General features: G+C 37.1%; 4 protein-coding genes across 5 annotated transcripts; 2 read left to right on the top strand and 2 right to left on the bottom strand.

Annotated features, from left to right (window-relative positions):
* Positions 1-8624: 8624 nt before the first annotated feature.
* Positions 8625-13595, top strand: LOC114516276. 2 transcript variants are annotated; one of them, XM_028535703.1, is made up of 4 exons: positions 8625-8962; positions 12360-12578; positions 12765-12926; positions 13057-13595. In XM_028535703.1, the coding sequence occupies exons 1-4, from the start codon at positions 8845-8847 to the stop codon at positions 13290-13292; spliced, it is 735 nt and encodes a 244-aa protein (XP_028391504.1). In that variant the 5' UTR covers positions 8625-8844; the 3' UTR covers positions 13293-13595. The 2 variants fall into 2 exon arrangements, with proteins under 2 accessions (XP_028391504.1, XP_028391505.1); XM_028535704.1 differs by lacking the exon at positions 8625-8962 and adding an exon at positions 10564-12047.
* A 2359-nt stretch (positions 13596-15954) lies between these two features.
* LOC114516277 (histone H3) lies at positions 15955-16814 on the bottom strand. Its single transcript, XM_028535705.1, has one exon. The coding sequence runs from the start codon at positions 16687-16689 to the stop codon at positions 16279-16281; it is 411 nt and encodes a 136-aa protein (XP_028391506.1). The 5' UTR covers positions 16690-16814; the 3' UTR covers positions 15955-16278.
* Positions 16815-17382: 568 nt separating this feature from the next.
* Positions 17383-19098, bottom strand: LOC114516387 (5-methyltetrahydropteroyltriglutamate--homocysteine methyltransferase-like). The gene is given in 6 exon segments (XM_028535847.1): positions 17383-17630; positions 17633-17684; positions 17981-18127; positions 18222-18359; positions 18467-18988; positions 18990-19098. Coding segments are annotated over 6 exon segments (1050 nt in total). The 5' UTR covers positions 19041-19098; the 3' UTR covers positions 17383-17490.
* A 409-nt stretch (positions 19099-19507) lies between these two features.
* LOC114516389 (riboflavin biosynthesis protein PYRR, chloroplastic-like) lies at positions 19508-21318 on the top strand. Its single transcript, XM_028535850.1, has 3 exons — positions 19508-20195; positions 20327-20478; positions 20854-21318. Exons 1-3 carry the CDS (start codon positions 20060-20062, stop codon positions 21061-21063), a joined length of 498 nt encoding a protein of 165 aa, XP_028391651.1. The 5' UTR covers positions 19508-20059; the 3' UTR covers positions 21064-21318.
* The last annotated feature ends 310 nt before the right edge of the window (positions 21319-21628 follow it).

Raw genomic sequence — 21628 nt, 5'->3', positions numbered from 1 at the left:
CTTAACCAGCTGTGAACGTCAAAGGCGCAAAGTCTGATGCTACATATATATAGTATTTTTAAACTTTGGTTTATTCACCGTTTAAGCTGAACACCGTTCAAGAACAACCGGTCCCAGATCATTCTGTTCGAGTGTTCAAACGTGCTGCCTAGCCGTTTTAATGCCTGAGAAATATAGACATCGTAGCTTGAAACCATACAATATCCGGATGTGAGATTGCAGTTCAACCACAGAATCAACAAAAGAGCTTGAGACGTAAAGATTCCAGCTTTTTCGAAACGTAACGGTTCCGAAATGATCGCTTTCTCGCGCTTTTACAAAGCTCTTGTTGGTAAAGTGCTCCGAAAAAGACAAGAATATTTTGGCCGAAGATCAGTTGGAGTGGATCGTATGCAAAATTGTGGTTTAACGATAATAACTGTATTTCGTGGGAAATTTAACTGATCACATTCGAGAATAAAATAGCTTGTTAAGAATTAGGAAACGACTTCAGTTAAAAAATTTATAAAGTCATACACATGTAGGAACGCAATTTAAATAACTATAGTTACTACACAACAACCGACAAATTACCCAGACCATAGTTAAAAGACTCAGACGCGCCACTTCACGTCTGTTGCATGTAAACAGACGCGCCTTCTCATGCCAGACGACTTACTCGTCAAGGTAGAGTGCTATCAGTCACTACCGTTTATTGGGCTACAATTAAATTTGTGATCTTTGATAAACACTACAATTTACGTTTCCCCTCTAAAGTTTAATTGCCTATAATCATAATTATGATGCACATTTGAACATGAGTCACGTTTAGCAAGGAAATGTTAGTATTTATCAGCAAAAGATTTTCAACAAAGAACTTCTATTTAAGTCGAGTGCTTCACAGCAGCGGATCTTGGTTTACAAGTGTCGATCGCAATTAAGGAATGAAGAATTTTTTTACAATTTGTCATCGCATCGGCTTTTTATTTATAATCATGATGCAAAAAAAAACATGTTAAGAACTTAGGGCAGTGGCAGTTGACTGAGTGACCTTTTTTAAGTCCTGGTGAATTTTAGTAATTTGAATGAATCTTATCGTGAAATCTTGCCAATGCAGGGAAAGTGGATTTAGTATTAGCGCTCTGCAGGAGAGGGAGAGATCTAGCATGAGAAATAGGGGATTTATGAAAATAATATGTCAAATATGGAGGTGTAACTACATCACATGCTGAGGCCGAGTCTTCTGGCAAACTGGCAAACGATCATATCGTAGTTTAGTATTATTATAACGCATATTTTTCCCGGATGCAATGATACTTGGAACAGGCGGAGAATTTCCGTGCATGAGGAACTAAAATTGATTAACAGTTCATGCATTAGAGCTCATTTCGATTAGATTGTGGTTTTAATAAAAATCAGTTGCTCTTTACCAAAACCCCCATTTTCTTTCATATTATTCTTCTACTATATATTACTCTCTTCCAGCTTACAAAACGGTAGAGACTAGAGCGGTCACCTGACACACCTTGTCAAGTGCAGGTATTTTCTTTAGCACCCGTACGTGTGTTGTATCCGTGTTTATCATAAACAACCCCAAGTAGACGTCTTCCTTCCCTTAGGACATGGTTGCAATTCACAGACAGACGCTCGCGGAAATTTTCTATGTTTTATTTTCTCGATCCCCTCCAATATATGCGCGGTCACTGTTTGATATATTGCAAAACATATCCGTTTCTTTTGATGAATTGTCTCCACGCTGGGATTCGTGGCCTTTTTTGGTATGGTTAAAACACACCTACAAGACCCCCAGATTTTTTGAGGAAGATATCTGTATGCACCGAGACCCGGCTGTGACCATTGAGAAACCTCACCTTCCCTCCCAGGGTCAACATTTTTGTACGTACACAACGGCTGTGAAACTGTTGTTATTAGTGAATCCTGTATAAAGCATTCCGGACCAAAATATTAAAAAATTGACGATCATTCGATGTTTGCTTTTCTGCGATTTGTCAAAAAATTACAACGGAATCTTAATAAGACGGGTACGTTGTAATCGACAATATATAAATCTGTGATTTTAATGCATGTATACTTCGACCAACTTTTGCTGCAAAGCTAACAGTTTTGAGGACAAAACGTTGGTCCATTTTCTAGTTGCTATATTACCCTATTTTTGGGCTACCAATTAGCAACTTCAGTTAATTCGCCACGTGTTTTTAATGACAGCCACAAGCGTTCTGCGAAAATCTTTACTCAATTAAATATTTCACAATCCTATAGTCACACCCCGAGTTAAAAGTTTCGAATAATTGTGCAATATTTAATTTACTAAGTAATGCATTTCCCATTACATTTTTCCCTGGATGTGTCATTAACTCTCAGGGTGGCACTGAATTAGCGATAAATAAACAACAATAACACTGTAATTAATTGCTTGTCATATACGATTACTATTTTAAGTAGTTATAGCATTTTCCTGGATAAAAAAGATTAGTATTTTATATTAAGCAGTTCTTTGACTTCTTACCTCGTGATCTTAGGTGTTATTTCAAACAACAAACAAGGATTGAGTGAAAACGAATTTTCACATCGCCATATCATGACTATTTAATGAAAGCTCACACTAAACCACACATTGAAAGTTGGCTCCAACTTCTCCAGATCGAAAGGAAACGTTTTGATGCCAAAGACCATGCAGCCGCTTGCAACAAGGAAAAAAATGCTTCATCATATATGCAGAATAGTGCTAATCCAGCTTTGAAAAACAAACCCCGAGTCAGACTATGGGGGATTTACATGAAACATGTTGTTCGTTTGCTTTTAAAGTCTACGTTCCCTCAAGGGCAAATCATCATCGGGTGCAATACTTGTGACCGATGCTCTCTAATCCTTCAAGTGCTTTTAATGCAATCAAAAATATGGGTGTGACTGAATATTAGTGCATAGAACTAGATCAGGGTGACATTTTGACTCCATTTACGTCAGTGCTTAACAGAGCTCAACAGCGCCGTCTCAAAATGCACGATCTCAACTACCGTAAAATATTTCCCAGCTGGAATATAGAAGTAGCACTCGTTTTTATATCCGTCATAGACGACCGTGTGGCTCGATTGATGACGCCGACTGGCTTGTGAAATATAGAGAGGAACTAACGTAGAATATATGCAAAATATTGAACGCAGAACAAGATTAAGTAACATCGTAAAAAATGCACAAAATCTTGACATCATCACAACCTTATTTCTCTATCTGAAGAATTCAAACTCACTGGTAACAGCCTGGCACATGTAAAAATCGCGAACCTTTTTTTCTTGAATTTATTGAGGCTGTATTGCCAATTAAATGGAAGTTTATTCATTAATATTGACCGAAACTTGTAGGCGGTAAGCCAAACAGGATGATAACACAGGAATTATCGTAAAATGAGGCAACAATTCATTATTCTTTCATGCCAAGAAAATTACCAATAATTAATTCATTCATTCCTCTCCCCTCTATCTGGCTGTCTCTCAATATTTCAACGGTCATGACGACACGATCAAATTATACACAATGCAATATGCCTGGTTGGTATCTGTTGGCCTTGTTTGAACTTCGGCCAAGAATGTTTGTGCACGAGTTCTCACATATATCAGATTACAAACACATCACGAGAACCGGCAAGCGCTTTCAGCCTTTCTTATGCGGCATCAAATTCCCATCCAGAGAATTCAAGCGAATTATACCACGAGGATTGTCGTCATATATAGGATATAGTAATATTTATAAAAAAAGCAGCGATAATGATTTTATATCATTACCTGAAGTGGCAAGTGTCTGATCACTCTGTTGCGTTTTAGGAAGAAGGTCGTTACTCTTGACGAGTGAAATTTTCAACTTGGATTGATCTGACGAAGACAGGAATTCATCTGACGCCGCTTTGTTTTTACCTAAAAGGATATAGATCATTATTGATAGATTTTTACAATTTTTTATCACCCAATAACATATGAAGTGAAAGAGACGATCTTTAAAACAGTTGGCCTGTTGTAGCTGCAAAAATTCACCCGTTTATGTATGCTTTTAAAATTTTAAATATTAACTCCACAGACAGTACAATTAGTCCTATTGGCGATATACAGTTAGCCATTCCTACTTCCTAAATTGTCGGCGAAATAGCGCGTATATAACTGGCCCTAAAAAGTCCCAAAGTGAAATAAACAAAGCTCATGCAATGACTGAGAAAACAGGAAACAATTTATTGGTTGAAGAAACACGAGTTTTCCTGCTCTCGTTTGCTATCATTCCACGCATTTTTCTTCAAAGTTCTTCCTCATATTTTTATACAAACAATCATTGGGTTTCATTTTCCTATGTTTACCCCGTAAATATTCGTTTAGTAATATAAAACTGCATGTTTGTCGATAACTGAAGATAAACAGTAGAACTATTGATTCAGAATGTTCTGATAATGGTGATAATGCGATATGGATATTGGATAACTTCCTAACTAATCGGGTTAGCGTTAATGTTTCCTTCTTAATGCAGTCAGATAAAACAATCGAAATCGTGTCTTGTTGAACAATTTGAACAATGGTCAATTGAAATTGAAATTGAATGTTTCGAGGGCAATATGCCACCGCACTTGGTTGGTCTTGCGATGAATTAGAAAGTATTTCGATAAAAAAATTCTTAGTTTTACTATATCATATCGAGAATATTTGGAAAAAAGAGACATCAGCAAGAGCGATCGAAAGGAATCACTTCTTGCAATATAGTTACATTAATCCTTTTACAATAACCATTCCTTAAAACTTTCTTTATACTCTTGATTATATAATGAGTCCCAAGAAATCATTCTGGGAGGTCATGTTTCCTTTCCATACCACAGGATTAACACCTTGTAGTACTGGGGTCGATTTTACTAAGTCTAAAGAGTCGCCATATTCACCGCAGATCCTGGATATTTCCAACCGTTGAAAAAGCTCGAAAAGCAATTAAACTCAGTATAAGGAATTGCACCGAAATCATTTAAAAGAGATCCGCAATTCAAGAATACTAAGGTTTAAGTCAAGTTATAATGAACAAGGAAGAGAGAATGACTTAAGAAACGAATGTCAAGCTCAAACCACTCAAATGGATAGCGCTTATCCAGATTTCGCGTATACAAATAATACAACCGGTCGGGAACATGCAGATGCAGAACACACATGAGCTGTGACGTATAATGCGAGATGCAGTTAATCACGCGCGCTCGTTTGGCGACAAATTTCACAGAAGGGAAAGCTAAATAAGGCCTTTCACTTAACGCAATTAATGCGAACAATCTGGTTTTAATATTGGCGTATGGAACATGCCAAAACCTCACGTAGAACGAATCTTGTTTATGAAGCTACATGTGGGGCTTGTGGGCACAACACAGACAGTATAGAATCAACAAATTAAAGATGTTTACCTTTTTAAGAACTATTTTGGCTTTGGCAAAAATATTAAAATATTTCAATCGGCCTCCCGAAACTTTACAAATCTTTACAAAATAAATTCGATATTTTTTCAACCAATTTGTATAGGATATATATTTCTAATTTTTTTAAAACAATTTCAACTCGGAGTGTGACAACTTTTGCTTGCATGCTGCTAATTCATTTATGTCAAACGATTGATGATTATAATTTTGATGACATTCATAAGCATGAAATTCCTAAGCTCCTCTACGACATATTTTATCGTCAATCATTCTTGTCAGTTATTCTTAAACGCCATGGTTTCAATCGAGCAGGCGCTACTACGGAAACGCGGCACCATATACTGACGAAATTTGGCGTGTAGTTTTGTATAGGATATATATTTCTAATTTTTTTAAAACAATTTCAACTCGGAGTGTGACAACTTTTGCTTGCATGCTGCTAATTCATTTATGTCAAACGATTGATGATTATAATTTTGATGACATTCATAAGCATGAAATTCCTAAGCTCCTCTACGACATATTTTATCGTCAATCATTCTTGTCAGTTATTCTTAAACGCCATGGTTTCAATCGAGCAGGCGCTACTACGGAAACGCGGCACCATATACTGACGAAATTTGGCGTGTAGTTTTGACGCTATATGGCGCGTGTTTACTTAACGCGTCTTATTTTTAGAGCTCTAATCCTAACTCCAGGCTTTTTTTAAAATCATTTCGGTCGAAATGAAAGGCGTCATCTGAATTGCTTGTCAAAACTGCAGTAAAAGTGTGATCTTTGTTCCTTATGAGATTCCTTGTTGCAGTGATAAAGGACAGGTTCCTATTGTGTTTTGATGTCTCTATATCAACCTACTTTCGACTCAGTAATTAATTTTTTTGTTCTTAGAATAAGCGAACACAACTTGAGGAAGAATAACGTCATACATATATTTGTGTCGTTTAAATTGAAAGTTACAAATCAATTTACTGATGAATGCCTCTTGTATTTATATATAGCCAGTAAAACTGAATGAAACTAATTTCTTTCTTCTCATTTGGCATCTGTTTTTCATTCTAAACTAAATATGTTTCATCGCTGGGCGCTGGCTGCTTTTTGAACTGAGCGTAGGCTAATATACATGTCGTGGTTGGCCGTGTTTGCACGTTTGCAGTTCGAAGTTGGTTAATTTACCAATTATAGTAAGACTTTGTTGTCTTTGTAAGAGCACACGATGATGCAGAATGGTTTCATTTGCAGTTGCCAAAAATCAGCGCATGGAAAAATCTTGATGCTTCGACCCAAGGGCTCTTCTTTACAATTATAAGAGTTGGGGCCTTGGGAGCATGATAAAACGTCCGGAGTTTTTTTTTGGCAAGGGATGAAACAATTCTTTCAGATGAGGATCCTTGAAGACGCTATAACGTTGCACGGATTTTAAGTATTCATGGTTGTACAATTTTACCAGGGATACTTTTTCATGTGACGATGATCAATGGATTATTTGCATGAAAACCCTGTTAAACACCTCTTGTTCTCAAATAAAGTTCAGTTTCTTCAATTGATCGTATCACGTCTCAAAACAGCTCATGCAGGAAGAAAAATGTCGCTCCTTACGTACAATATGAAACACATATAACGTCACTATATTCAGCCATGAGTATATTGATTATAACCACAAATTACGATTTACGAAAATCAATATGATTAAACGTCACACCACAGTCAATATGTTATTGAATGACTTCAGTTTTACTGCACAAATATGCACGTATGGTAAAAAATAGTTTTCTGACTAATAAAACTGTAAAGCTATATTTAATGTTTACCTACAGTTCACAAAGATCTTCGTTAAGCCGATCACTTAACCCACAATGTCTTAAACACTTGAACTTCAATGGCTTTACAAGGAAAAAGTGTTTTGAAAGTACACAATACAAGCTAAAGACGTTGTGAGTGAAATGAAGAAGAAACCTTTGACATAAGGTTTAAGATGAGTTCCTAATCTGCCTCAAACAACAAAGAGCTCGTTTAAAACGCTTGACTTATGGAAAATCCGTTGAGTTCGCTCTTAATTACTGTTAAAAATGCGTTTCACTCTCCACACCTGTGCACGACAACGATCAGTGGAAGAATTTCTGCTTCGGCCTGGACAAATTTTTCTGCCTTTGCCTCTCACTGGCCCTTGTACGTCACTGAAACACATTTGAGGGAAAAGAAATAAATTTCAACAAGTCACTGCCAAACTCTCGTTCATCATCCGACAGGATTAAGAATTGTATATACGTGTATGACTAACGTATATGCATGCACTAATCACAACTGAAACGACGAACGCCCGGAATTCAACTGGCCTGTCTGTTAAATTCGCATGTTCCTCCTTATATGCGGTTGCCGCTAAATTTAAAATAAGGAACAAGGAAGACGTCACGAACTAACTAACCTTTGATCAACCGATGTTCGTCCGATTTGAAAGCAAGACGATTTAAATTCTTTTCTCCAGTTGCTAGTTCACATCTCAAAAAAATTCTCAGAAATATTCGGGTGTGTTTCATTTAAGTTTAACTAGACGAAGAGGATTTGTTCTATTTTTTTTTATCTGCTTCGCCCGACGCTAAAAACAACTTCAATATACTTCCAAACATGGTTGAAAACAGCGCCCTGTGAAAGATTAGAATATTATGCATACCGGTACAACGCCACATAGCAAAATATCAAATATAGAAAATTATGGTTCTAATTGATAAAGTTAGTGTATTAAATTAATTGAATTCTTTCCTTTTTATATTTATAACCTTATATACCATTTCAATTTCTGTGAATAGAATTAGACGATTTGAGGCTTCTAGAATCAAGCAAAGTTTCACCGATATTAGGGCGCCGTTGATTAAATAATGTAACGTTTTAACGCATCAATGTTCCTTAATGAACTAACAAAATTGAGCTATTACAGTGATAATGAGAATTCATAGTAGCCAACAAGTTTCCCGTCTGTCGTTCCTTATCACACCTTTTGTATATGGGCATTATTGTGCTACAATCTCAAATCACTTTGTAAAAATTCTCGTTATCCAATATTAAACATTGCGTGTTCGTATGCAGGTATTTCACTAATCTGATTAGCCTAGAGCCACCCTAGAACATTTTTTAATATCTTATCCCATCTATAATATCGCAAATATTTCTAACATATGTCTCTGACGGAAGAGACTCGCCCATTCTTGAAGATCGCGTTCAACAAATTGCTGAATAATTTAATTTCGTATTCACGATAGTTTCCTGTCATTAGGTGCTACGTCACACCCCCATGAGGCCTTCACACCCGCTCAGAGCATCACATAAAAGTCGAGCGAAGGAGCATAGAAATCATAGACACAGTGCTTCTTATTGAGAAGATATCAGATCACTTGGGTTAATCTATCTTAAAGCAAAATACAAAAATGTCTTGTAAAGTGGCAACTCTATTGATGCTTTTTGTGGTGTGCGTACTGCAGAAGACGTACGGTTCATCATACGCTCCTCGGCATCCACAGAAAATGTATTGCGATTCAGACTATGGTAAGCGGTTACGAGTCACACATTACTTATACATTTGTACGTTCGAAGGCGTTCTTATCACGTAGTTGAGAGCAAAGTTTAATTAACAAGGTGTCAACGTTTTGTTCATGCTAAATTCTGAAGTGCATAACCCATTGAAAAGTTCTACATGTGAACTACGCCATTTGCGTGGCTGCGCGTGAGGTTTCATCACTGCCAATGTCGAAATATGAAACGCAGTATGATATACGATTGAGCACTGGGTAGTGTAAATATACTTCAATGTGGTGCTGTGGTTTAGCCATGTTTACAAGGTCATTCAGCGCTGAGATAACAGAGATAAGCCATCGGATAAATTGATTTGTCCTCCAAACAATATTTACGCAAGTTCTCAAAATCATAATAAAATGCGCAATTAGGTCGCGCTCGTTTTTTCATCGACAGCCAGTAAATCATCACAACAGTCGCTACGAAAAATTCAAAGCACGTCTTCATGCGGGGGTGGCCGTTACTTTACTATTAGCTTACTCTCAGTCTCTCAAACGTATTACTTTAAACCGCATAAGGAATTAAAGTTGAAACCTGCGCTGCTACACATTCGCAAGCGTTGTGCGAATCTTTTAATGCAGTTTACAAGTTATATACATCCTAATTTTGAACTATTTTGCGAGAGTTTGATGCTCTAGTAAATATATTTACCTTTTGCTCGTGTATAGTGTATTCCCCTTGTATTGTTGAAGCGAGCACACAACTTAACTCGATGATTTTGCCGACAAAAATCCAAATGCAATATACGAGCTCCATTTTCGGTACGTTTCCGCCTATTTCAGGCACGCTGAGTTCATCTGAATCAATGAAAAAAAAGGGTAAAAATATAAACAGATTCAACAGCAGTATACGTAGCTATATATATTGATATCATATACATGTATATAGACGTTCATAAACACAAAATTATACGACAAACGCATGTTGAATGATCGATTAAAGCTCGGATAACTATATATCATTTGCAATGTATACAACTCGCTACAGAATTATATCTGGACTCTTTGTTCCCCGATATTGCTTACGACTTCGTAAAAACGTTTACAACTTCGGTGCAGAAACGTGAGTAATACAACACAGCATTTCAAGTCAGCTTTCCTGTTTATTGTAAACGTAGCTATATTAGCAGCAACGTCATGCCATGAAGGATACTGAATGAAGGCTGAGATTTGTTCCGTTTCATTCAAAGAATCCTTCGATGCAATTGATAATTATATGGTTTTCTTATATTAGGATTTCCTTTATGAAAAGCATAGTTCCTGTGTACTCTGAGAACTTTATCACAGAATATCATAAAGGAATTTTGAGAGTGTGGTTTTACTGACAAAAGCTATTTTGTTCGGTCAAAACACCGTGACTGTTTTAAAAGATACGTAAGAAAGTCAAATCTTTGTTGTGAACTTCCTTCGAATGACAGAGCAGCCTTGATATCAATATATATTCCGTTTCACATAGAGATGTGAAAGGTTATTTTCGAAGTAAATATTTTACTTGATAAAGTTAAGGGTCTTAATTTCAAGTGGAATTATACACACTTCAAATTCAAGCCAGGAACAGTTGATGGAAAAATGAGCCACTAGAATTTACCTACATCGAGTGAAGTGCCAAAAATCATAACATATTAGCATAGTTCTATGGACTTATATTTTGACTACCTTTCGTGAGTGTTTACATTCCCCTCGAGCTCTCTTTTATTTGATCTCACCCTTTCTTAGCGATGAATCAGTCAACTGTGTTGCAACAGTTGAACAACATTATCAAAACTCCCTGAGGGGAATTGATGTAACGGAATAATATGAAATGATATTGCAATAGTGGATTAAATATCCATAAATATAAGATTGCCGAGAGGCCATTACTCGTTTTTCAAAACTTGTTTCGGTTTTCAAAAACTGACAATCAAATATACTTTTGACTAGAAGTCAAAGTAGGACTCGACTGTTCTGCTTTATAACTCGTTTGGTTCAGTCTCAATCGTGTGGGCTCGGTCAATAAACACGTTTTCTTCAACACCTGTTATAAAGCTGACTGAATCAACAGTTACTAAGAATGGAACCGCCAAGTTAGTTCGATGTTTATATTTCCCTGATCTTATCATCACATACTTGAATGAACGTGAGTTAAGGCACGAAATATATTAAAATTAGTGAAATAGGAAGGATGTGGTTGTTCCAATTAGCTTCTATATATTAAAGGTATCTCTATTTGGCCAACCACACTGATTAGAACGTTCCAATATGTATCGTGATAGAAAAACGTTTATGTTGTGTGAGATGAAATGGCAAGAGCCACCACAGACAGCTTTTGTCTTAATGTTCAGTCTAATATAGCAGTTCCCTCAGCCAGGAACAATACTGATAAACCACAAGGCTTCTATAAGTTCGTAAATTCGGTCAAATTGATTCCGCATTTATATTCAGGGCTTTCCATTAATTCATTACCTTTTTGAAAAGCAATTTAGTCCGAGATTCACACAAATCCCATGCATCTATATCAAAATTAATTCGACTTTTACAAAAAGGTTTTTGTTGGTTTTATAACAGGCTAAAATATTTGCTAACTCGTGTTTCAGTTTTGTCTGTCATCAGCAAGGGGAATCTTGGACATTCCTCGCAGTTGAAAGTTCTCAAGAACGTGTTTCCTCGCTATAATCTTCAATCTCGAACTAATCTTTCAGTCAAAATACGCGTTAGTCTCAAGGTTCCTGCTGATTTGACATTGACGTTGTTGTTCAAAACATGTAATAAACAATATTAGTCCAATTAAAATATTGGACTGTACTACGGTTAATGCGAATTATTCCGCGTTGAAAGATGTTTGCTCCGCATTCTCGAAAAAATAACCTTGAATCAATTGAATTACGTTCAATACGTGCGTAAATCGCAAATGATACAATTTGCGGGTTCTGGCCGACCTTTTGGGATAGGCTTTGTTCCCTGTTGTTCGCTGTTCATTGCTGCATGGGGCAGCATGTGAACGGTTTAACATGAATGCCGCTTTGGCATCGCTGAGCAAACGCTGTAAATTCCTTTGGTAAAATGACAACCAATGAATCAAGGTGCAGTTCGGACATCCTCACTCATATTTTTAAAACTCGGCATGTTCAGGAGAAAGCTATACCTTTATCTGTCATCAAATCAATATTTTTTTAAGCGATAAACTATGACATGACTCATGAAGCCTCATTATGCATGATGTAAAGATGTGAAAGATTCAGTTTAAGACAGAGAAACTTTCAGTTTAATATATTTTGTTTGTGGCTATCACGCTATAATAGAAAGTTTAAGATCTTTGTTAGATATATACGATAGCAAATTAGATAGGATAGCAAATTCGTCCGTACTAAATCCCGTCTTGTTTTCATCAATAGTGTTCAAGTTCAAAGCGATGCCAATGGTGGCAGAAACACGTCGGACGAGACGAGGGTTGGTTCCGGGCGGTAGAACGAAGCCCAAGGAACAGATGGTGGAAATTCAGCGTATTTACAAAGGAGAGAAAATGATGATGCCAATGATGAAGCTGAAACGAGCGTCAGCTCTTATCGATTCGTTTTCTGCAGCAACGAAAATTGAAGCGAGTCTTCAGCTAAGTAAGCATTAAAGCAGAATTGTTGTTGTATTGTAAGCCCTGAACTTAAGCCAGAACTGAATTAAATCGCATTATAAATTTGAACTGGTCACGAGAATGAAACTGAATGAGACGTTTGATTGGTAATGTCCACAATCTGTCCCGTTTGACAGGATCATTTCATCTAAACTTTATTTCTTTTCCACAGACTTAAACAAAAAAGAATTCAAAGGGAATCAGAAATGTGTTTTCTTTGGCAAATTGAGACGATACAACGACGGGACGATGATGCCCGCTAGCAAGCAAAGAATGATGGCAGGTGATGGAAATACAATTGAGGAATCGACGATCACAAAAATCATGAAAAGAGGTGGGTGGGTAGTGGTATTAAAAGTCATCAACATCATATAGGTTGATTTCGCTTCTTACTCCGTCTGTGACCAACTCTGCCTCTTATCAATCAACATCAACATCCTTGCTAATCTAATTTCCCTCCACAGGTTTGCGCAGGAAGTACGCCAAAGGCTGCAAACAGGGATGTCAAGTAGAAACAGCTTTCTGGGCAAAAAACGAGAAGAGTAAAACTCACTGTTACTGGAATATAAACGAGTACGCTCGACATCAAATTGACTGCCGGAGAACCACACAATTCTGTTACAGAGCCAAGAATGGCTTCTGCGAATGGAAGGAGACGAGCGAATACAGGAAATGCGTCCAAAAGAATAAAATGCCTTGAACTGAACAAAAACGACGAGTTTACCAAGAACGCTCGCCTAAGAATACTGCGCACGCGCAATGAACTGGTTGAAAACCGGGAAATTTTATAGACACGAAGAAATAATGTAATAAAGTGAAGAATATTTAGTTCTTTAATCCGTGATAGGAATAAACGGTTTAGATTCTAGAAACTAAACATGTTATACTTTATACAAGAAGATCTCAAACTTCGCTAATCAGTTCAGTATAGTACCGACTAACGATTAAATTCTCTTATATGTGTACAGAACCGATTTTACGTATTTTGTATATAATAGAATAAAAGAATAAAAAAATAAAAATTATTTTCTCCAAATCGGTTACTAATATTGCTATATAAAATAAAATTGATTGAAGTCACGAATTGGAGTTAAGAATGAATGAATATACGTCTTGCTGTAACTATTGCGAATGGTGAGAAATCACATAAGACCCCGGCGTTACGAATAAGTAATAGGAAATTTTTGCATCGCCTTCAGCCATATCAAGACCGGAAAATCTATTGTACATTCTATGTTATAAAATGGCCCGATTTATACGTGTACGGTCTACAAAGTGTTATCGTAATAGGCTACTAAGTCGGTTAACGTCAGTTCAGTTGCTTATTTATTAAGTATTTTGGGAAACTCACCACGAGTCGGAAAGTTTAAAAACAATTGAATTGAATTCCGACTACATGGTTGTACATGATGACCGATTTCAAGTTCAAAGCTGATAAAATTACCAGGGATACCAGCTTTATAATCGATCAAGTTTATATCCTGAAGAACTAGGATGATTTGTTTGAAATTCCGGCTCAATTCAAGTTTAAGAGTAAGACAATTTTGTTACAATGCGTACCTGGTTGCTCCGGGACCATTTGATGTGTAAATCCCACACCGACCACAGACCTCGCACAGTACCATCTTGCCAGAACGCAGATCATTCATTGAAGGCCATACATAAACAAAATTTAAGCCCGTAAAGAAGTTGATCTCCTTTGCACCACGATCCACAAACTCGGTAACAAAATACAAAATACAGCAAAATATTCAAGTTTAGCTCACAAACCATCTTTCCTTGAAGAGTCAGTTCGCGGGCTAGTAAGACCTTTGCTTACCCCAGAGATTGAAATTTGCATACCTTGAAATAATTATCCAATGAGAAGCAAGGATTTGGACCAATAAGGCGAGGGTCATGGTAATGAGCATGTCTTCCATGAGGTCCGGCTCTGGCGCGAAGGTATAAAACAAGCAGCACACAATTTCACAAACATTCGCATCTCGCAAGTTTCATATTCTGATTATTCTCAGGTAATCGAAGTATCAGAAAGCTAAGAAGATAAAATGTCAGGTCGCGGTAAAGGAGGCAAAGGTCTTGGAAAGGGAGGCGCAAAGCGTCATCGTAAAATCTTGCGAGACAACATCCAGGGAATCACGAAGCCCGCCATTCGTCGTCTCGCTCGTCGTGGTGGAGTCAAACGTATCTCTGGTCTGATCTACGAAGAAACTCGTGGTGTTCTAAAAGTGTTCCTTGAGAACGTCATTCGTGATGCTGTCACATACACCGAGCACGCCAAGAGGAAGACAGTCACAGCTATGGATGTTGTCTATGCCTTGAAACGACAAGGAAGAACCCTCTATGGTTTCGGCGGTTAGATACTGAAGAAGACAAAGACAATTTAAACAAAACGGCTCTTTTAAGAGCCAACAAATCTCACAAAAGAATACTACGAAAATCGATAGTGTGCAAACGCATATTTTCAAATCCGTATATAAATATATAATGCTCTCTCAACTCCCACCCCTCTTATTCTTTACCCGATTAATTATCGCAATTGGAGCCGTATAAATCTTGCATTTTTATACTAAAGTGTGAATCTCATCCCAATAACTCAAAGCAAAATATTCTTGTATCTGCCAACGTAACAGGAATATCTCCCACTGACATAATCTAGCGTTTAGTTTGCATTACCTAATTTACCTTCGGCTTTGAAAACCGCATGTTTTTAAACTTATACCCCCGAGCAACGCAACTAATATCAAACACAAAAAGATATGTATATCAGTAACATATTGAACTTTTAAACCCGGTTAGTGAGAGAATACGTTGAAAAGCAAGAAAAAAACTAAGTTTTTGTGGGGTTTGAAATATAAAGTTTCCGATCAAATGCGTGTCCATTTACTTTTAATTTCCGGTATCTGTTACCCAATATCCCCATGACCATAAACTCCTTTACGGTTTAAAAAAGCAGGTCAAAGTTCACAACATATATCCTACGTCTGTCAACCACTGATATAAACTCATGCATATTATTGTGTATATCTTTTTCCCTACGACAAGCAAAGCAAGTCATATACTTGATGAGGCCTTATATATATATATACATATATATATTGATGGGCACGATTACAAAGTGTCCCAAGTACGGGAAGTAGTTGGACAACAGTAGCAGATTTACCGCCACCATGGTAATGGGACAATAATTCTTAAAGCTTGTAAATTGGCAATTGAGAAGAAAGCCAAGAAGACGTCCTGACTTCTTTTATTGATCCTAGGGGAAAGTATATGAGCGAGAAACACAAATGTGTTTAAGTAAGTTTGGCGCCATTTTATACTATCTTACAATTCTCGCGGCAAACTCATTGTCCTGGGATCAGGAATCAAGGGGTACCACAATTCAATTTTACGTTATTTAAAAGCATTTTTTAAAGAAATCACGTCCATTCGGGACCTTAGAATGTCAAACATAGAGGCTAGACCGTGAAATATTTGAGAATATATTCGTCTTAGTTCCGGACTATTAGTCTATATGTATATTTGTGAAGCGAAGTATTGCATTTCCATATACACGGGCACGTGCTGTAAATTGCTCACAACGGGTCAATATGTAGGAGGAATACACATCGATAGTTTGGTTTATTTCTTTTGTAAATTTGGTGGCTCTTAAAAGAGCCGGTTTTTGTTGTTGTCTTTAGGACATTGATTTAGGCACGTTCACCACGGATTCGTCGAGCGAGCTGGATGTCTTTAGGCATGATGGTGACTCGTTTGGCGTGGATGGCGCACAAGTTTGTGTCTTCAAACAGACCAACAAGGTAAGCTTCGCTTGCTTCTTGTAAAGCCATGACGGCCGAGCTTTGGAATCGAAGGTCGGTCTTGAAATCTTGAGCAATCTCACGAACCAACCGTTGGAAAGGTAGTTTGCGGATCAGAAGCTCGGTGGATTTCTGATAACGACGGATTTCTCGAAGGGCGACAGTTCCTGGCCTGTATCTGTGAGGTTTCTTCACACCACCTGTAGCTGGGGCACTCTTACGAGCAGCTTTCGTTGCCAACGTCTTTCTTGGTGCTTTTCCACCAGTTGATTTACGAGCGGTTTGCTTGGTACGAGCCATTTCTTCTTCTTCTTAAGATTTCTTGCTTTGCGACAATCTTGAACGCGATAGAGGACAGAGGATTTGAATTCAAGAAACCCGCTTCAAGTTATATACATCACATTCGCTCGCTGATTGGCTGGCATAACACAATAGATCGCGCAAATGATTGGTTAAAAGCGCGGGTAATCATTGGCTCATACGGCTCATTAATTCCAACGCTTCTCATTTGTTAATCTTGATCCTTGCTGAAGGCGAAGCTCTGTACAGTTCCGTCCATAGCGAATTCTTCCATTCATATTCCTTTAGAGCGCTCAATAAGCCTCAATTTCTGCTCATTCAGATTAAATAGCTGGGCCGGTCAGGCAAGATTAGAAATTGGCGGTAAAAACCGACCAATATTTGTTGCAAAATCTCGTAATTTGATACAAATTTCATTTCTTTAATTGATACATTATTCCCGGTCCAACATTCATCCGTAGTAGAATTAAATAGAATTTTTATTATTCAACAAGGGTTTTTAGCCTTTTTCCGTTTAAACTTTGAAATTACGAAGAAAAGGATGCAAATTATAATTATTTGCTACGATAACACCTTCAAGATGTGAGCTGCGCGCTTTTGTAATCAGTTGTTTCTTTTCCAAGTCAAAAAAAGGCCACAGACAATGCTCAGAATACTAGAGTTGAAAATTTTCATATATTTGGCTATATTATTGTTTATATCATATTATCTTGCTGTCCAAGTACATCGTGGTATCCACGTATATATAATTGATTATTATTATTCTAAAGTACATACTGAAACAATATATTCTGAACCGAACTATATTTTTCGGCAAACCTGAACCATGTTTTGCAACTTTTTCCTCATGATCTCTTCAGGAAGAAAACCCAGACCGCAATCTGGAGCAAGAATGAGTCTTTCTCGAGGAATGTGTTGCAATACTTTCGTAACCCTGGCCTCTCTTCAACACTTTCGACCCTGCTGCAAGCGGACTGGACTACGCCCAAAATAATCTGAAACACAGCAATTTTCATCCTCGTCACTCAGAGCACATATACAATTGTAGATCGCTAAGAGAATAGGGTTTATAAGAATAAGCTAGATTTTCAGAATGTTTAAAAACCCGAGTTCTATAATCTACTTTCCCAACATTTTTGCATACCCTTTAATATAGACCACCACTACCCTTTGAAATATGTATGCAACACTTTTGGTGAAAAGAACCTCTCTGAAGTGATGAAGTTTCTTCACACCATACATGGTTGTGGAGTATATGACTATAGGCATGGACAGTAATGGACCAACATACCTTGGACTTTTTAAACAGATCAAATAATTCCAATTCATTGTGTTGATGGGCATCTTCTATTGATATTTCATCAAATCCAGCATTGTCTAACTTCTCGGCAAGTTGAAAATATACAGATGGATCTGCTTTGTGGTAATCTTGTTGGTCCTGTTGAATTCAAGAGAAGGGTAGTTGAGGGAAAATCAAAGGATATATGGTATATTTCATGAAATAGTTATTTTTTCTTGAAATTTCAACTTACCAAATAAAGAGGGTAACCACAACAGAGATGTATAACTTTAATTGTGTCGTCTGAGACACCATTAAAACATTTTACCAGATCATCGATCCCATATGAAAGTGCTTTTTCAGGAAAACGAACCATTACTGGTTCATCTATCTGTAATTAAGATATGACCCAATCGATTAACCCACAAATGTTTGGTACCTTATTGCATAAAAGAGCAGTAGAGTTACCTCTTTTGATAACTTTCAGATCATAATTACCTGAATATATTTGCATCCAGCTTTAGAAAGAGCAACTACTTCATTATTGATTTCTTTCACTAAAATTTCACAGAGCTTTCTCTCATTGTCTTTGTAATATTCATTCATAAATGTGTTCACAATTGTCAAAGGGGCAGGCAAGGTAATCTTGACTGGGTGTTTTGACATTTCTTGAGCTGCTTTCCACTCTTTCCAAATCCATGGCTCTTCTTCTTTTGCACTAATCGGACCAGTTATGGTTGGCAGTTTTGATACAAAGGCCCCACCACGCGAGGTAACCTTAGTAAGTTTATCAAAGTCAAATCCATTCAATTTGCGACAAAAATAATAAATATAATTTTCTCTCTTCATTTCACCATCTGTCATCACATCAATTCCAATTTCCTCCTGAAGCTTGAGAATTTCTGCTGTTGCCTTTAAACTAGACTTTTCTACCTCTTCTGATCTATTCCTTTTCGCCTCATTATATTTTAGGATATATTGATGACTTTCTTCTGTTTCTGCAGTCTGAAATAACCTCAGACAGGTATTCAGGCTTACGAAATGAACCAATCACAGTTGAGATTAAAGACATGACCAGTAACACCTATAGGGACAGGTACAGTACAAAAATTATGTCAATGGTTCATCTGATCTGGGAGTCTTGTCTAGTTGTAATAATGCATCTTTGTTCATTAATACCAGTTCATATGTAGTGTACATAGCTGAAAAAATGCAGCACTATCCACTCTTTCAAAGTTAAAACTGAATTATAATTGTAAGCACTTATTTGTATATAAATATTTGGTAAATATGGTGTATATTATATATAGTATATTTTGTATAGTGGTTTTTATTTAGTATGTGCATAATATGTAGGTATAATTTTTAGTTACCTTTTTTTTATCTGAACGGGAAAACACTTTTTGTGGCCGTTTAACCCAATTTTTTTGTAGAAACTAAACTATACTGAAATAAAATATAGGGCGCAAAAAAAGCTCCCCCCCGGGCCTCACCAGTCACCACTTGGACTTCAGACTTGGGAAGTTGGAACGTCAAATGGAAGGTCAAATGGAAATGAAATGTCGCAACTGGAAGTCTTGTTATACGAAAATAAAGTTAAAATTAAAGTTAAAGGCAAGTAAAGTTGGTTGGATTCGGAATGATATGGCCTAAAAAACTGTGCAAACCTTAGGGGAGGTGTTCGGTATTTGTCATAGGAATGCACAATTGCAAGGCATGAATCTGCATGATTGCACCATAATTTGTAATTGGAACACCCACTGGGCATTGGTAAAGTGATCAATTATTAAAATCCGTGGAGACCGTGTTTAGCGTGATTGTTGCTAAGTTCAAGCATATTTTGATCCATTCTGGTTTTCGTGAAGAATAATATGAATGTTTCACTTGATATAGCATCTATAGTGTTGGAATTAACCGACCAAGCCCGGCAAGCCGAGTGCGGCCTTGTCTCTGTCGAACTTCCGTTTTAGTTTCGTTTTTCGTTTATATTCCTCGATAAATCAAGATCAGCCATCTTCAGATTCTCTGTCGATTCTGTCTTCGTACAATTGATTCTGTCTTCGAACAATCAGAGGGTATTTCCTCGTAGAAATGGCAGAGGGAAACGAAGAGTTTACTTTCTTTTGGCGAGATAATTCCCCTTTCAGTCAATGGCACAAATCAATTTTCACTTTGGACGATAAAACATTCATCTGTGCAGAGCAATACATGATGTATGCCAAGGCAGGTGAGAATATACTATCCTGTAGATTCCTGCTTTTATAATATCCCATATCTTGAAGAGGATTTATATACAGGCATACACTTCACCAGGAAGTAAAATCTCTAAGATTCCAATCTTCTGTTTCAATCTTGAAGTTTTGTTCAATGATATGGAAATAGCAGAAAAAATACTACAAACGAAAGATCCAAGGAGGCAAAAGCAACTTGGACGTCAGGTTAAGAACTTTGATCGAGATAAATGGAATGAGAAATGCAAAGAAATTGTCAAGAAAGGAAATACAGCCAAGGTAATTTAAATACTTTTCACTTGCACCATCTTTTAATACTAGATCATGGTAATCCAAATACTCTCAGCATCAACTCGTTATCACAGCCTTTTCAAATCAATCTCTCATGAATTTTTACATGTTCATATATTTGTCTTATGCCTGACTGATTTCTTTTGTTAGCTATTGTTTCTATACGGTTGTACGAACATGAATATATTAATATCCAACACCCCCCCCCCAATTAAGCTTCTAGCGATGGCCCTGTAGGTGTGATCATAGACAATCAAGAAGACATGAAGAATGTCTTTTGGATTGTCTGTGGTGTGATCTATCACATCATCTTCTGTGCATAAACTTGTAACCATGCCCCAACATCAATGTTCTTCCTCTTAGTTTTCGCAGAATGAAAAAATGAAAGAGAAGCTGCTGGCGACAAAAGGTACAGTGTTAGTTGAGGCAAGTCCTTATGACCGTATATGGGGAATAGGATTGGATGAAAATGACCCAAGAGCAAAGGACAAAACCAAGTGGCAAGGGACAAACTGGTTAGGCTATATCCTTACTGAAGTCAGGAATGACCTTCTTCAAAGTAGTAATGATTGATATATAGAATGGATTTACTCTTAAAATTGCCCTCCTCTTCAAGCATTGGTTAGAGTTGGTAAGGGCTTTATTTAACTTGCATGCAGAGTTGTAAATAAGTTTAATTATTTTAAAGATATTCTGAAAGACATTTGCTGGGCTTTAAACTAGTCTATAAAATAGTTAGTACCCAAAACAAAACAACCATGGTAACATGCAATGATATTACATGAGTGATTAGTGATTTTAATGTTATAACAATGTAAACATGTTCCACATTTGTTCTCGTTTGATTCTGGCTGAGACGAAGTGTTGGTAGTGAGCTGATGGGGTTGGGTCTTCCTTTCTTCTCAAAATAGGAAACTGCACGTCTGCATCTTTCCATCTGCTAAAACTAACTGACAGATTTTAGGCAAAACGTCTCGAAATATGACGCAGCAAGTTAAAAGTCGCACGTCCCTACCAAAGCCCCTACGTATGCCGTGAAAAAGTCATTGAATATATATAAGTACATATAAGCGCCCTGGCCACTGAATGAGGCTCGTTGATTGTGCTTTCTTGCGCTGTTTGCACACACAGCATGATT

Source organism: Dendronephthya gigantea, unplaced genomic scaffold (genome assembly GCF_004324835.1).
Source record: "Dendronephthya gigantea isolate DGI-Jeju-01 unplaced genomic scaffold, DenGig_1.0 000005F, whole genome shotgun sequence".
NCBI lineage: Eukaryota > Metazoa > Cnidaria > Anthozoa > Malacalcyonacea > Nephtheidae > Dendronephthya > Dendronephthya gigantea.
This window is presented reverse-complemented; position numbering and strand designations above follow the sequence as displayed.